This window comes from Magallana gigas, chromosome 9 (genome assembly GCF_963853765.1).
Source record: "Magallana gigas chromosome 9, xbMagGiga1.1, whole genome shotgun sequence".
Classification (NCBI taxonomy): Eukaryota; Metazoa; Mollusca; class Bivalvia; order Ostreida; family Ostreidae; genus Magallana; species Magallana gigas.
Genome location: NC_088861.1, coordinates 26,031,178 through 26,049,059, shown reverse-complemented (window position 1 = coordinate 26,049,059; position 17,882 = coordinate 26,031,178). Strand labels below are relative to the sequence as shown.

Below are 17,882 nucleotides of genomic sequence, written 5' to 3'. Positions count from 1 at the left end.
AAGCCCTAATCCCTAATTTCAGTCTTTTAGTGCTTCTGTATCAGAATACAGTCCCATTATGTTTCATTGCAGGGTGTTCCAGTTTTGGAGTACGTTGCCGGATGTCAGTACATCTTTGAGTGGGATACCAATGTTGTCTGTGAAAGAAACAACACAGACACCGCAAAGGGGAAATGTGTGTATCAGGACCCCATCTCGGGGGCGTTGTACAACTTCACTGGACTCAGAAAGGCACAGCCTATCAAGGTAAACCCATTGTAAACAAAGCTTTGACAGTTTTTCAGGTAGATCTTTTTCAATGTACGGGTATTGATGAGTGTTGCTTGTCTAGAATAGCCTGGTGTAGGAGAATTGGTTTTCTTTGTTGTTATATACAGGTATCATGTCATATTTTTGAACCATCTCAGTATTTAACCTTGTATAAAATGTTATATGACACTTGTAAATTTAAATAAAAATAAAAATAGAATTTGAAGTAAAAGAAGTGTCATTCATAATGGTTGGTTTTAAAAGGTCAGATGCTTTCTTATACGGCATGAAAAGGAAATAAACTCTAGGAAAAAATCAAGCATGATAAAGCAACTCTTATTTGTGTATTGATTGTTATAGGAGATTATACTGTAGATTCCTTATTTTACACAAGTACTTAACTCTACGATTCAACAGTTTTCTATCAAATCGCGAGAACATTAAATCGTGAATGCCAAAATTTTATCATAGTTTCATGTAGTTTACATATGTCCGAAATTAAAAGCGAGATTTTGAAATTCGCGAGACAGGCTTCTTCTGATTTTATGCGGATATTAATTTCTTGCATTTAATTAGGAATTTACAATATGCTGCAAAAAAATAGATTGATGTAATACAATTTCTTGTATTTAGAGTCCAGTATGATACGGAATGATTTCCCTTTGTTCTATGTCGTAATTGCTGTGTTTTGACAGCTGTACCAGAATGCCCTGCAGTACTTGATCAGTCTGTGTGAGGGGTTAGGGGCAGAGTACCCAGGGTGTGAGCAGGCCTCGCTCTGTCGCTGGAATGGAACTCTGGGTCATGGATATGGTCAGGTGACCACCGGGGAGTTCATCTCGGTAGAGGAACAGCTGAAACTGGCCTACAAGGACGGAAAGTCGTGTAACGGTAAATGGACAATGTGTTGGTGCTCACTGCTGTAAATATTTTATTTTACTTGTCTGAGAACTTAATTTTGCTAATCCGCTGTTTTGTATGAAATTGCAAGTCGCAGAATATTTGCAAACATTAATATCTTATCATGAGCGCAATTCATAATCATCAACAATGAAAGCCAGATTTTAAAATCTGCAAGCAACGTTATTTAGATTGTGATTTGGGGCGGATGTTTTAAATCCTTGCATTTAATCAGGAATCTACAGACTAATGTTTAGTGCTTTAATATTACCTATTCTTGAGTTTATTACTTGAATCTATACATATTTTCTATCTGTCATGGAATCGTTATAATTAGTCTAAGTATTAAATGTGTGTTCTTTTCACTGACAGGTAAAAGTGAAGGCTTCATGAACTTTGAGTGTGATCCCAACATTTACCCAGGATCCCCCAAAATTATAGTAAGTGTTCATAGTAAATGTAATGTAACTAAATGTATTACAGTAAGTTTGATGTAACCTGTATGGTAAGACTGAAGTAACTGTTACATTAAGTATGATTTTTACCAAATGAATACATTTAGTATTAAAATTGGTAACTTTGATATTACCATAACTGTAAGACTCAAACAGTGATGTTACATTAATGTCACAATTACGGTATGGTGTATCTATTATATTGAGTGTGATACAAACTAATTGCAGAGATGTTCACAGTCATAGTGACTGCTTGCAGATTATACAAAATGAACAACATATCTTACAATTTCTTTTACACACATTAAAGTAAGTCTCATATTTCTGAATTGACAGTTTGCGAAGGAATGTTCTGCGACTTTTCTTTGGTTGACTCGAGCTGTTTGTGCCACTGTAGCCGACCAATGCACACTGGCCTATAATGGGCACGTGTATGACCTCAGTGTGTTGTCAAGGCAACAGGGAAGCTGGAATCTAACAGATGCTCAAAGAAACACGTTAGTATATTTAAGTACTAGCTCTGCTGGGTTTTATTTGACATATCATAATACATATACTTAAATATGGAGTTTTAAAGTTTAGTGAATGTTTCATATTGATAAAAAATTTACTAAGTAATGAAAAAAAACAATATTGAGAGAATAATTGATTTTAGCTTGGTACATGTAGAATTGATCAATTTTGTTGAGTTTTTAATTAATAAGTAACCACCAAGAACAGATTAAATTATGATAAAAGCAGATGATGGAATGTTTCCCCCTGAAGGCCAAGAATTTTTCTGATCATTTCAGTTCTTTTTTGCCTACTTTTATTATACGTGGGGGCACTGTTGGCTGTGATTTCAATAGGAATTTTGATTCATTTGATAATCAATTGTTCAACCATAAAACCAGTTAGGCATACACATGTTAGCAATGACCTGCACTATATAGAATATGAACACCAAATGTAGTATGTGTAGTACATGTAATAACATTATTTTGAAAATATTTTAATTACACCTAGTATGCTTATTTGACCATAAACTCATGAACTAGTAATATCACTGTGTAGTATGTATATCCAAAAAAAAGGCTTTGTTATATATTTAAGTGTATTACATGTATAGTTATACTTTAAACTAAATACATGTTAGATTTTCTGGTTGGTTGTTACAGGTACTGGATAAACATCTGTCAGGGTATACATGATGGACCTGATCCTCAGATCTGCTCGGAAAGATCTGCATCATGTCTCAGAACTACTGACGGGAAAATCCACAACCTAGGGACAGTCACATCTCAGACACTGTCTATGGAAGGTTTGTGTTTACAGCAATACTGTAGAAATAATACATCCCAGACACTATATACAGCAATGCTGTAAAAACAACATATTTTAGACACTCTTATCAATCATTCGAATGTGTGTGTATGGAACAGCAGATATGTCACATTCCAGACATTCTCATTTGAATTCAGGGAAAAAGTTTACTAACTTAAGACAAAAAACATAAGTGTGTTTACTTTTTTTAAATCTCAATTGAGAGTTAATATAAGAAGTGTTGAATAGGTTTTATGGTTAGGTTGATCCAATTATATTAATTTTTGTATGCTTGGACAAATTCAGTGACTGTAAACTCAGACTAATACCCTCTTTGAAACTTGTTTTTAAAATTATTGACACACATGTGCATTCAGGGAACATTTTGTTTTTAAACTTATCTCTTCATTGACAGAGAATGGAAAAACCCTGAGGCTGGAATACACTAGCAACGATTTGGCATGTACCGGTAAACACCGACGGAGTGATAACCTGAGGACGAGAACCATCATTCACTTTGAGTGTGGAAATTCTGTAGGAGGACCAGTTTACATTCCCAGGTCTGAAAACAAAAATATCTTTATTATAAATGATGATTTTAATAATGATTAATGATATTGAAAAAAATTAATTTAAGCTATGATATTGGAATTTATGCTAAATATAAAAAATATCTTTGTTATTAGTTATGATTTTTGGGAGTTGATTTTTAATCAACTCTCCTATGCAGTCACGCGGACAAACCGAAAGTGAAACAGTGTTTGGACCTCAGCACAAATCATTGCTCCTGACAAGACTTAGTTCTTGAAAATAATTGATGAATTCGATGTAATGTATGCTAAAGCATTTTTTTAAACGAAAATTATTTACAAATACCTTAAAAATAGTACTAGTCAGATTTTAAATGGTACGAACAATTTAAATATTTTTTGTAGTCGTATGTATTCCTACGCCAGAGTTCAATATAGTCTCGTTCAACTCGACGCTCAGCTCTCTCCGTAAACCCTTGTCGGAGATTTACGGTGTCAGCCGAGCGTTTGGTTGAACGAGACTAGATTTCAATATAAAATAATTGCTTGGATCCATACAATTTTCGAGAAATATTTCTACCACTGATACATAGTTTGATTGAATTAATTTTATCTTTAAATATTATTCAACATGATTCATATGGAAGTTTCTCGACATTCTAGTCGAAAAAGTTCAAAAATTCATATTATAAAAATATGCGTAATTCAAATTAGAAACTACGTATACATGTACTTGTCATGCCAAATAACATATCATTGATTTTAAAATAAATAAACATCGACAAAATCAACTCCCGTCAGTTCTTCAGTACTTTGATAATAATGATTAGCAATATTAAAAAAAATTAATTTAAGTCATGATATTGAGAGTTATGCTTAATATCTCTCGTGCATTTTCAAATTGATAGAAAGAGGACAATTCAATACAATGTCCTATATTTTATTTGACGTGTCAGATAACTATGAAACTAATTGCTACAAAATTTCGATATGATGTATCAGTCTGATTTTACAGGTTTGTCCAAAAGTTTTCTAGACTGTCATGTTTATGTTGACTTTGTGCTTGTAGGCAGCCTAACAGTGATGAGTGTGTGTTTGAATTTCGCTGGAAGTCTACGGTGGCCTGTCATGTAGAGAGGTACAGTACTGTCAAAGCATTTAGAGATTTATTTAAGGAATCATTGATTGAGTATTATGAGGTGATTATTTTGGTTGGGATGTGATCAAATCCAATAAATTCCAAAGGGCTTTATGATACAGACCCTGAAACGTACTACTACACCAAAAAAGCGTGCGACTTTCGTGCGAGAAACGTTTCGTGTAAACCGTTTAGCGTTTCGTGTAAACCGTTTAGCGTTTCGTGTGAATCGTGAAGCGTTTCGTGTAAACCGTTTAGCGTTTCGGGCAAAGCGTGCAGCGTTTCGGGCAAAGCGTGTAAATCGTTTCGAGCAAAGCGTGCGAGAACCGTGTGAAACGTTCATCAGATTTCATTCGGAACTCTCCGACAATTTAATTGTTTCAAAATAGCGCTCGTGTTAAACATTACTTTAAACTGTTTGTGATTGGCAAAACTCCTATGAGATATTCTCGTGAAAAAAATCTATAAGAAATGATATACTTATCTTTTTACAAAATTGAATTAATTTTTAACAAACAAAAGAAAAGTACGCGTATTGAAAGAAGACTAGTTACTGAGACTATTCGGCTCTGTACAACCAGTACACATAACCTCGGACATCGGGTAAGACCTGCACCTGGCTGAACCTGTCAATCAAACTCTGTGTATTCGTTTTCATTGGATGGTCACTCGTCTCTTTTTTTGTCAATAGCCAATAGAAATTTAATGTCTTCAAGGTAGACGGAATCAGTATTTGATGATGCACACAATTTTAATGATAGATTGTTTAACATTAATTTGTACAAAATTAAATGTAAACATAGAAAAGAAATATTCTGTTCATTTCTATGAAATGCGGGAAGTAAATTCTTCTGAATCCCGATTAAAAATATTTCTACAAGTAATTTTTTTAATTATTTAAACACTGATAACGGAAAACAACAAGTAATTAACCCACTGAAATTTTCCTAAAATGTACACATGCAATTAATTATTATGGGAATCTATATGCACTGTACTAAATTCAAATAGATTATGATAGAGATATTGTACGCCGTTATGCGGGGCGCCGGTTATGTATACGAATATTGAAACAAAAATTTAAATCATTTTTTATTTTTTGTTCTATCCGAAATAATAATGACAACTTTCTTTGTTTAATCGATCGATTTTTTTCTGTGATATTATGTACGGAACATTTTTTTTCGCGAATGATTCGGCATAACAAAAAAAATATTCGGTTGTTTTATAGCATTTTTCTAACTTATGTGACTAATTTTATTTTACATAACTTTCAAAATTATCAATGTAAATAATTACAGGTTTATTTACTATTACATGTAGTATTTTTACATCGTATTCTCTGAAACCAATAAAAATATTAAATAAATGTGAGAAGAACAAAAAAATCCCGCCGAATACTGAAAAACCGATTTCAGTTTGTAATCATACGGATTTTATTTTTGGTATTAAATATTATGTTACAGTAACTTTTTTCTCTGGAATTTTTTATTATTTACGGCACTAATAAGAATCATGGATATTTCTTTTGAGCAATAAATATATTTAAAGAAGTAATATTTTTGGCTAATTCTGTGAATAAATGGTTTTTTGCTTTAAATATAAGTACCAAATTAATTTAATTAATCAATTCAACACTTATGTACATATATGTTTCTAATATCAGTATTTCTATTATTTCGTGTTTTCTTAAGATTAATTCTTACTAACAGAGTCAGGGTAAAAATCCGAGAGGAACCGAATCGATCAGGATAAAAGCGTGTCCAAAGCGTGTGAAAAGCGAGCAAATCGTTTCGTGCGAGAATCGTTTCGTGTAAACCGTTCAGCGTTTCGTGTAAATCGTTTAGCGTTTCGGGCAAAGCGTGCAGCGTTTCGTGTAAACCGTTCAGCGTTTCGTGTGAACCGTTTAGCGAGCGTGTAGCGAGCGTGCAGCGAGCGTGTGGTGTAGTAGTACGTTTCAGGGTCTGTAGATTTGATCACACCCCGACCGAAATTATCACCTCATGATATACATTCAATGATTCCGTATTACTTATATTTATATAATGTTCAGTCATTGTACGATTAAATATTAAAATGTATATGTATAAAATTTTAATTAAACTCCGCTGGCGCCCCAAATTACACATCATTTGAAGTTATTGGACTGTATAGTACAAAATCGATATTTAGTGTTATCACAGTCAAAGACACTGTAAAATGTAAATATTTGAAATTATATTTTTATTGTACCTGTCAAGTGATAAGCATGTGTGACAATTGTTGTTACGTCATAAAAAAGTTCAAATAGAATTGGACATTTTCGCTATCCTATATGTTCATATAAGAAAGCATATTTGCAAAATAATGTAAATGTAAATATTCATTATTTATAAACTGAATGACATATTGCTGGTAAATTTATCTTCATGTATATGTACAATGTACATATACATTGAACATGAATCTATTTGATGAAACTGGGAGTTAAACAACTGTGAAGCATTGATTACTTATATTTTCAGACACAGTGTTCAGGAGAACAAAGGCAAAATTATAGACCCAGAATCGTCTTCTGTGATCGACATAACTCCTCTCTACATGTAAGTCCTGACATCACAGAGCTTTGTGACTTATTGAATACTCTCTACATGTAAGTCATGACATCACAGAGCTTTGTGACTTATTGAATACTCTCTACGTGTAAGTCCTGACATCACAGAGCTTTGTGACTTATTGAATACTCTATACATGTAAGTTCTGACATCACAGAGCTTTGTTACTTATTGAATACTCTCTACGTTTAAGTCATGACATCACAGAGCTTTGTGACTTATTGAATACTCTCTACGTGTAAGTCCTGACATTACAGAGCTTTGTGACTTATTGAATACTCTATACATGTAAGTTCTGACATCACAGAGCTTTGTGACTTATTGAATACTCTATACATGTAAGTTCTGACATCACAGAGCTTTGTTACTTATTGAATTCTCTCTACTGTAAGTCATGACGTCAGAGATACCCGCGGATTATTGAATGATCTCTGTTTGCAAGTCATGACATCAGAGCAATCTGTGACTTATTGAATATTCTCTACGTGAAAGTAATGACATCTGAGGAATCTGTGACTTGCTTATGATTTAAATGAATACTCTCAACATATAAGTCATAAGTTAAACATATAACTAATTTAAAAGATTAAAAAAATGCTAGAACATGAAACTCATCACATAAGATCTATGCATGATTTTTTTCATGAAAAAGCAATGAGTAATACCATTTCCTGATGACTGAGAATGAAATAAATGATTGATTGAATTTTACAGGTTAGTGACTGTGCCTGGAGAATCCACGGAATACGAGATTGACCTGGCCGGAACAAGCACCTCCTGTTCCCCGGGCACCACCATTTGTAAGGTCGACAAATCACAGGCCACCAAAACATCCCTGGGTCTGACCACTGGTCACCAGTTCTATGTGGAAGGTCAGTGGTGTACTGTGGAATCATTTAAATTCGTTGGGGCCAATTTTTGTGGATTCCTTAAATTTTAAAAGTTTGTGGGGACATAATTTTGTGTACTCCTTAAATTATTCAGGTTCATGGGGATGTAGTTTTGTGTATCCTCTTATACCAACATAAGGAAATATGACTGTAAAACCCTAATTTGTTAATACATGTAATATGTTAATTCATGGGTGAGAGGTACCCACGAATTCCACAGAAAATGAGCCACCATGAAATCGAATGATTCCACAGTATTGTATGAAATTAAACTGATGCTAAAATATTAATTCTCTAAATAAAGCTCTTGTGATTCTGTCTATTAGCTACATGTAGTTTGTAAATGATATTGTAAACATTTATGGGTAAATTGATTCCTCTACATACTGTATACAGGGTTATTTTTCGCCCCTTGATATTTTCGCCCTTCTGCACTTGCAGACAGTTTCGCCCCATCTTGTATTTGCCCAGACACAGTTACTGTTGTGTTTAAAAGAGGGGTAGTATGAGACATTGGAATTCGCCCAGTCTTAAATTCGCCGGCAGACAACAAGGGTGAACGGGCGAAAATAAAACGTGGCGAATATTTCAATGTAATACTATACTAACAGTATTTTATTTTCATTTGTGTGGGGTCTTCTTTCTTTCAGATGACATAGTAGAAGTTGTATTTCAAACCGAGCAGATCTGTGATAAAGATAAACAGAAGAAGATTTCCAGTATTCTACAGTTCCACTGTAATCCCTGGGGAGATGTAAGGAGTTTTGTCTCTTCTTTCTACTATTTATTGAAGTGATTTATTAAAGATGTCAAATATTTCTACTTGACGTGTAAAGTGATTCTATGATGTCCTTTGAAAAGATCTTTTTGGCATTCAATAGTCTAAGAATTCAATTCTTACATGTATAAATTTATACATGTAAGTTTTAGCAATCAAATACTTCAGAATCTACTTGACGTGTAAAGTGATTCTATTATGTCCTTTGAAAAGATCTTTTTGGCTTTCAAAAGAATTTAATTCTTATATACCGGTATATATATCAATTTAGCAATCAATTTTGTGAGAGATGTTGTGTTTTATTAAATTTTAATTTTTGGATTACCAGAGTAAGCCCCAGTTTCTCTTTGATTCTATGGACTGTACTTATATGTTTACCTGGGAAAATCCACATACCTGTGCTCATCCTGTTGTGTAAGTAATACTATATATTACATGTAGGTACATGTTCTAGTTTGTGAGCAGTGAAGGAGGGACAAAACATGTTATTGTTACAAAATAGCGATGGAGGGGAATGTTATTTAAAGTACTAAATGAATTTATGGTACATGTAATAATAGGTAAAGTGGAACACAAACTCCAGTAATTTGTAGAACATGGGCGTAAAGTATGTTTAATGAAAAAAATGCTAAAAAGAAACAAGTACATGTACTCTGACTTATGTATGCATGTATAAATTAGTTACAGTTATCGAGATGTTTTACTTTTTGAATGGATTTTAATGGGAATAAATGTTTGATTGATGTAAAAAGTACTTTAAATTTACATGCACATTTATTTTAGTGGATTTATATACATGTATATTAAAATTTAAAGTCCATATAAATGGGGATGTTCTTGATGTTGTGCTGATTAGCAAGGCATCACTGTCCTGGAGAATATTAAAACAACTTAATTATCTCAGTGATTTTTTTGTTTTCAACAGTGTGAACCCTCTGCCCCTTCCAGTTGATAAAGCGGGCACAGGAAATGGGTCAACAGGATCCAAATCAGGCAGCACGGTGGGGACCATTGTAGCGGTCTTCCTGTCGGCCATTGTGATATGTCTACTTCTGATTGTGTTCCACAAAAAGGAGAGAAGGTTGGTGACAGCCATTGATCTGAACGTATTTTTAATGCAATGTTGTAACTTGGGATTGGGGACAAGTTCTAAAATCTTAATTCCCCATCCCTCTATAGGATTGCAATAATACACACTGGAAACATTAGATCATTACATATTTACCTCCTCTTCATGACAGATGGAAAAGAAAACCTGTAAGGCATTGAATAAAAGTCACATACCATAACAATTCTTGATATCTCTAAAAATTATATTCATATACATGTACACTGTAAAGAACTTTATTTCTTTGTTAGTAAATTTGTTTAGACAGCCAACCTCTGTATATGATGGATTTTGACAAATCTATAGATTTCATAGTCCTTGAAAACTTCTATACCTGAAATCCCTCTTCAATTCATTTGATATGATCGGGTATATTGACTGACATTTCAGGGACGCAGTTGCTTCCAGACTTCGGGGGCTATTCAGACGACATTCCAGTTCATATAGGTATAGTGAGGTAGGTAACACTTCTTGTTTTATACTAGACATTGCGAGGTATGTTTATCATCAGCAGTGAAAATGTCGTTAGATTTGATTCTATCAGGTCAATTGGAAAATCTTTTTAGATTAGATTCTTGATTTTCACTGTTTAAGATTTAATTATATTAATTATCTCTGTTATAATGATAGTAAATTTGTTGCTAGATTCCATCAAGTGAAATGGAAGATCCTCCTCTTTCTTATAACTGTTTCGTTTTATTGTTAGATTCCATCAAGTGAAGTGGAGGATCTTCTCCCAGAGATCTCGGCCAGTGACCTTGGAATTCAGGGGTCGGTGCAGGTCACCACAGATAGCGAGGACATAAGTATATTACGGAGCGAGGAGTCCCCGGCAGTCATCAGTTACCATGACGACAGTGATGAGGAACTGCTGGCGTAACACAAAAGATGGCGGAACCTTCCTTATTCATATCAATAAATACATATAGCAGATTTGTGATGGATCAGGTCGTGAAATATGATACAATGTAAGACGCTCTCACAAATTATGTGATGACATTTGATAAGATGCTCTTTAAAAGCTGTGATGAAAGACTGCTTTATGTATCGTAGCAAAATGCTCTAAAGATTTCAGTGCTATTAACCTCCCAGTATGTTGTTCTGATGTGCGTAAATGCATAAATTTTATATTAGAAAAGAGCTTGAAGGCATGGTGTCAAGATGAATTGAATTGTTGTTTAAAATGACGTATCAAAGCATTGTTTGCATATGGTTGTAGTAATTGAACTGACACGCGCTTCCCACAATGCTTAATATTCAGCCAATAACTTATATCTTGCAAAATATTCATGGAATTGTTCATATGCTAGATTCATTTTTAAGTCCCAATAATTTAAGCCTTTCATTCATACAATTCAAAGCATTTCATGAATAGTAGATTTCTTTGTCTCGCAGCAGAATCTATTTATTGTGGCATTAAATTATCCCACAATATTAGATACATGTAATTATCATAAGATTTGTATCTATGTAGAGCAAGTAATGGACATTTTATTGATACTGGTATTAAGTAGCACATTTTAGTTTCTGTCTTTTTTTACTGGAATTTTTGTTTGGTGCCTCATATGTTACAGGCCTATAAACAAAAGGTTACTGGTCATTTAAGCAAGATTTTTTCCTTGTCAATTAAGGTGGCTCACTATACTTTGGAATAGTTTGCCAAATCAGCAGAAAATTACTTGATTATGATAGACAGCTTAATGGATAAGAAGTATGTGAAAAAATAAAAATTACATTTTCAAAAATTTAATTCAGTAAATGTGAACAAAAGCCCCTGGTAGATTCGAACTCATGATCTGTGTTTCACAAGTCCGATAGTGAGCTTTGTCGATATTCAACCAAATTAATTGATACAAACAATTTGACGAAACATTTAAATCGCTAACAATGAGCTCTAGAAACATAGTAAAATTGACTATATAATGATCTCTGTAACTACATGTATATGTAAATTCTTCTACATTTGGACTTTATAGTACATGTAATGCATGACATTGCTAAGCCTTGCAAGGAATTTTACATAAGGATTGATTTATTATGATATTGTGACATTTAGTACACAAATCTGTACGTGTCACTTTATTTAAACATTGTGAAATATACATTCGCTTGGGTGTTTTTGTGTTTTAGCATAAACTATGACTTATCACTATATTAAATACATGTACATATATCTTCACATATTAGAAGAATGTTTGCACTTATTGGATTAATATTCAAGAATAATTGCTTGATATGACTTTATCTGATTAAAAATGACTTATTTTAAAAGTCATATAACTATATGCTGGTATTTCATTTTCACCCTTATTTCATTATCATTATGTTGGATATTTTTCTAATGACTTATTTACAATGTTTACATAAAGTAACCAACTCTCTGGAAAAAAATAATGTTATTTTAAAAGATATTTACATGACAATACGTGTATATAAGTTCTTCTGTCATTCTTCGTCTTGTGTACTTGTACAAGTAGATTTAATATGTAACTTAATTAATCCATTTACATCATGTACATGGGTGATCGTTCCTTCTGTATGATTTTTATGAGAAACTGAAATTCCTTAATACGTTTCTGATGTATTTTTCATGTTTATGGGATTCTAGATGTTTGACATGTCCATGGGATATTTCACATTATGTTCCTTAGAAAATCTTAGATGTTGGATTGACAGAAGATTGATTTACTATCATACATGTAATTGTATTGACATGACATTCATGTATATGAGATTTTCCATATTATCATGCTCATGAGGGATTCTATATGTACAAAAAAGATTCTTTTGATATATTCATGACAAATTGTGTTTTAGATTCATGAGGAATTCTACATTATATTTATTGTTGATTCCATTATGTTTTTGAAAAAAAAAACCTCTCTAGTACTTTTATGTTTATGTGAGTTTTTTTGCAAGAGTGGATTTTGACTACCCGTATTCTTCGTCTTGTGGTGACAAGATGCGCTTATCTGCATGATATAATATTAGATAAGAAAGTGCGCTTTTCTGGGTGATATATTAGATAAATCTGTGATAATGGTTTTGAGTGAGCAGCAATAAGTTGTAACGTGATAGGCCCATTGAACAAAGATTTACCATTGTGTACTCTGTACAATGTTTCAACATGCACATACAGAGAGTTGACTGTTCTATTCACAATATAATATCAATCAATATTGAATTCTCACTGTTTTATTAGAATATACATTTCTTTGTTGCGTTAAGGGTTAAATGTATGCTGACTACCTAATGGTGCAGTTTATGAATGAACTTGACTTACTGAGCTAATTCTTCGAATTATAGAGTTTATTTGAATATTGTGGGTGTGGATGTTCAAAATCAAACACTTTTTTGTACTGTCTAATGTTTATTTCAACTATAATCATTCTGCTTATGTGGGATACTGCAATTATTATTACACATTCCTTGTTAATTAACTGCATTTTGCATATTTATGTTGTGGACATTTTTGGTGTGTTGGTTCACAGAAAACACAAAAAATGCATTGTGTCCATAATTATTGTGCCTAAATTTTGTGAGCTACAAGCGGTAGGAAATATTTTTTTACCTGTTGTATGCCTTCTAAAAATACTGAAGTATCCCCTGTTCCCCATTTATTTGTTTATAGTGGATATCATATACATGAATTTATAAATCTTTAATTTTGTAAACTTTAGCTCTTCAATTATTATTGTAACATGTAATGTATACAATACGTACAACGTTTGTATCAATTTGTATCTAGTATCGTTCATGTTAACGAGTGTATTTAATATGTTGCAGATGGATTTCTTTTCAAGTTGTTTTTTTTCCTCATTAAAATAATTATGATTGTGACTGTGTGTGTCTAATTTTTTTGATGCTGCTATTCCGCATAAATACACTTTCAAGTTGCTTGTATGGATTGTTTTCGTGAATGCTTCGGATGTTATCCGTTTTAAATGCTAAAATTCACTGATCCTGACATTTTCGTGATCATGATTTTTCAACGGACACGCAAACGGATTGGATTTATCGCTGTTCTTGCTTTCTATAGAGTGACGTTCTTTCGGAGATGGTTATATATGAGGATTTGTTTTTATTAGCTCACCTGAACCGAAGGTTCAAGTGAGCTTTTCTGATCACCCGTTGTCCGTCGTCCGTCCGTCCGTCCGTCCGTCTGTCTGTCCGTCCGTCTGTAAACTTTTCACATTTTCAACTTCTTCTCAAAAACCACTGGGCCAAATTTAACCAAATTTGGTACAAAGCATCCTTATGGAAAGGGGGTTATAAATTGTTAAAATAAAGGGCACAGCCCTTTTCAAAAGGGAGATAATTGCGAAACAGTAAGTTTAGGGTGCATGTCTTTAAAAATCTTCTTCTCAAGAACCACGGCACCAGAAATGCCAATATTTACACAAAAGCTTGTATATATAGTGAAGATTCTAAATTGTAAAAATCGTGACCCTCGGACCAAAACTGGGGCCCCAGGCGGGGTTCAAAGTTTAACATAGAAATACATAGGAAAATGTTTAAAAAATCTTCTTCTCAAGAACCACTGCACCAGAAATGCCAATATTTACACAAAAGCTTTTATATATAGTGAAGATTCTAAATTGTAAAAATGGTGACCCTCGGACCAAAACTGGGGCCCCAGGCGGGGTTCAAAGTTTAACATAGAACAACATATGGAAAATGTTTAAAAAATCTTCTTCTCAAGAACCACTGCACCAGAAATGCCAATATTTACACAAAAACTTGTATATATAGTGAAGATTCTAAATTGTAAAAATCGTGACCCTCGGACCAAGACTGGGGCCCCAGGCGGGGTTCAAAGTTTAACATAGAAATACATAGGAAAATTTTTTAAAAATGTTCTTCTCAAGAACCACTGCACCAGAAATGCCAATATTTACACAAAAGCTTGTATACATAGTGAAGATTCTAAATTGTAAAAATCGTGACCCTCGGACCAAAACTGGGGCCCCAGGCGGGGTTCAAAGTTTAACATAGAAATACATAGGAAAATGTTTTAAAATCTTCTTCTCAAGAACCACTGCACCAGAAATGCCAATATTTACACAAAAGCTTGTATATATAGTGAAGATTTTAAATTGTAAAAATCGTGCCCCTCGGACCAAGACTGGGGCCCCAGGCGGGGTTCAAAGTTTAACATAGAAATACCTTAGGAAAATGTTTAAAAAATCTTCTTCTCAAGAACCACTGCACCAGAAATGCCAATATTTACACAAAAGCTTGTATACATAATGAAGATTCTAAATTGTAGAAATCGTGACCCTCGGACCAAGACTGGGGCCCCAGGCGTGGTTCAAAGTTTAACATAGAACTACATATGAAAAATGTTTAAAAATTTTCTTCTCAAGAACCACTTCACCAAAAATGCCAATACATACACAAAAGGTTGTATACATAGTGAAGATTGTAAAAATCGTGACCCCCGAACAAAAAGTGGGGCCCCAGTAGGGGTTTAGATTTTAACATATGTAGGAAAATGTTTTAAAATCTTCTTCTCAAGAACTATAGTGCAACTGTTTGGGGTATTACTATGCATACATGTACATCCTTAAATAATGTAGATTCAAAAAATTGTAACTCCCGGACAATTGATGGGCACCAAGAGGGGTTCAAAATTTAAACATTTTAAAAAACATAAAGGAAAAGTTTAAAAATTTTCTTCTCAAGAACTACAATGTTTTAGTCTGTGGAATTTCTATGCATGCATCCTTCGCTTATGTAGATTCCTAATTGGTAAAATCGTGACCCCCGGACCAATACTGGGGCCCCAAGATGGGGTCAAAATTTATTAAAGAAATATAAAGGTAACATGTTAAAAAAGTCTTCTTCTCGAGAACTACAATGCTTCAATTTGTGAGATTACTATCATGCATACAACCTTGGATAATGAAGGTTCGACAGTTTTAAAATAGTGACCCCTGGACTAATACTAGAGACCCAAGATGGGTTTAAAGTTAAATGTAGAAGTACCGGTATATATGGAAAATGTTTAAAAATCTTCTTTTCTAGAACTACAATGCATCAATTTGTCAGATAACTACGTCAGCACCCTCAAATAGTGTAGATTCGAAATTATAAAAGCCGTGATCTCAATCTAATACTGGGGCCCCAAGAGGTGTTCAAAGTTTAGCATAGAAATATAGAGGGAAAATGTTGAAAAATCTTTTTCTAGGGAACTATAATGCTTCAGCTTGTGAGATAACTAGGCAAGCATCCTTAAATAATGTAGATTCCAAATAATTAAAACTTTAGCACTGGACTAATACTGTGGCCCCAAGAGGGGTTCAAAGTTTAACATAGAAAGATATATTGAAAATGTTTTTAAAAAGTTTTTCTCGAGAACTATAATGCTACAGTTTGTGAGATTACAATGCAAGGATCCTCAAATTGTGTAAACTCTAATGTAGTGGAACCAAGAGTTATCTTTCTTGTGTTCTGTACAGTCTGAGAGTTATTCCTCTTGAAGTGGAACTCTGCTATGTTCAGTTTTTCAGGTTGTGTACGTGCGGTCCCACCGCAGTGCTTCACATTTTCATTCCTATGTTACTATTTATGTTGTTCAAGCCAACCATAAACCTCGGACCATAACTGGGTCCCCAGAAAGGGGTTCAATGTTTAAAATAGAAAAAGCATATGCTACGAAATGTAATGTTACAAGGAACTGCTGTTCAGGTGAGCGATGTGGCCCATGGGCCTCTTGTCATATTTATTATATATTCGCGATCCAGATGTTAAGCTCACCGATACGAAATATGGGAAAGCTTATAGCTTATGCTATACCCTCGACGTCGGAGTCCGGACCTGGATCAAGATTTTAGAGCAGGTCCTGTATCTAAGTTATTACTTGTTTTTCCTTCACCGCAGGGATGATGCATCTGGGCCACTTAAGCTGGTACGAGACACCTCCATTTTAACTGTGACATACTTCCTATCAAAATATATGAACAATAAAATGAAATATATTGTTATAAATATTTCCCCCCAAACATTGTAACCAAACAACTTAAGGAATGGAATAGAGCGTTTACTACGAATCTGTAAGTCATGAGTTCGAATCCCGCCGGGCTTTAATATTTTTTAATTATCAAGAAATTATTAAAACATGTTTTGTAGGTAAAATATTGTAAAATTTGAAAATTCTAAACCGGTGAAAGTATTTTGATTATAATAACAATAGTGTTGTGTTGTCGCCTTCGGCTCGTGCACTCTGGTATTAAACCTTGAATACTATTTAGGCAATCATTTAGTACATACACAACACAACACTATTACGTGTATATAAATATTTTAATAAAGGTCATTAGCTATGATTTTTACGTCATATGATGAACAGATAAAGGTGGTCTCATAATGGTGAAGCCTCGTATCGTTGAGCTCAGTAATCTGTGATTACCTATGTTTTGTATGAAAACACAATAAAATTTCAATCAATCAATCAATCAGCTGTCAATCATTTACAGTTCATGATTTAAATAGAATTGTCAAAATAAAGTTAAATCATACTGGCAAAGAAAATGAACAACCTGTGGGTCTGAATAATCAACTTTTTGAAAACTCATGTGATATCTTGAAATTAGACCGATTTCAATCGTGTAACATGAAGAAATTGTGTAACATATAGGAAACCCATTTTAGTCACGTTCCCCTTGTGTTCAAATGTGACCAGTCAACCACCTTTGAGTTATTGGTTATACAAACTGGTGTTTGAAATAATGACTCTTCCATGTTTATTATAATACAAGCTGGCATGGTTATCATTTACATCGTCCCATTTTTTAAAACTGATTTATTTACATGTACATGCAGCCATTCCTAAGGAAAAAAATAAAGAAAATGTTTCGTTTATTTCTGCAAGGCAGAGACTTTTGATGAGAATAATTCAGGTCTTAAATCTGTAAATCTTTGAATGTATTGTTATTA

General features: G+C 33.6%; 1 protein-coding gene across 1 annotated transcript in view; it reads left to right on the top strand.

Moving 5' to 3' along the window:
• LOC105339958 (cation-independent mannose-6-phosphate receptor) overlaps positions 1 to 12,773 on the top strand; it is a 34,849-nt gene extending 22,076 nt beyond the window's left edge. The window contains exons 30-43 of the mRNA XM_066072024.1: positions 73 to 246; positions 945 to 1,140; positions 1,522 to 1,589; positions 1,941 to 2,101; positions 2,762 to 2,904; positions 3,322 to 3,466; positions 4,506 to 4,574; positions 7,079 to 7,156; positions 7,883 to 8,040; positions 8,709 to 8,812; positions 9,165 to 9,250; positions 9,762 to 9,917; positions 10,335 to 10,401; positions 10,651 to 12,773. Of these exons, the coding sequence (XP_065928096.1) occupies positions 73 to 246; positions 945 to 1,140; positions 1,522 to 1,589; positions 1,941 to 2,101; positions 2,762 to 2,904; positions 3,322 to 3,466; positions 4,506 to 4,574; positions 7,079 to 7,156; positions 7,883 to 8,040; positions 8,709 to 8,812; positions 9,165 to 9,250; positions 9,762 to 9,917; positions 10,335 to 10,401; positions 10,651 to 10,824 (1,779 nt within the window). The 3' untranslated portion in view covers positions 10,825 to 12,773. The remainder of the gene's footprint in view (positions 1 to 72; positions 247 to 944; positions 1,141 to 1,521; positions 1,590 to 1,940; positions 2,102 to 2,761; positions 2,905 to 3,321; positions 3,467 to 4,505; positions 4,575 to 7,078; positions 7,157 to 7,882; positions 8,041 to 8,708; positions 8,813 to 9,164; positions 9,251 to 9,761; positions 9,918 to 10,334; positions 10,402 to 10,650) is intronic.
• Positions 12,774 to 17,882: the final 5,109 nt, after the last annotated feature.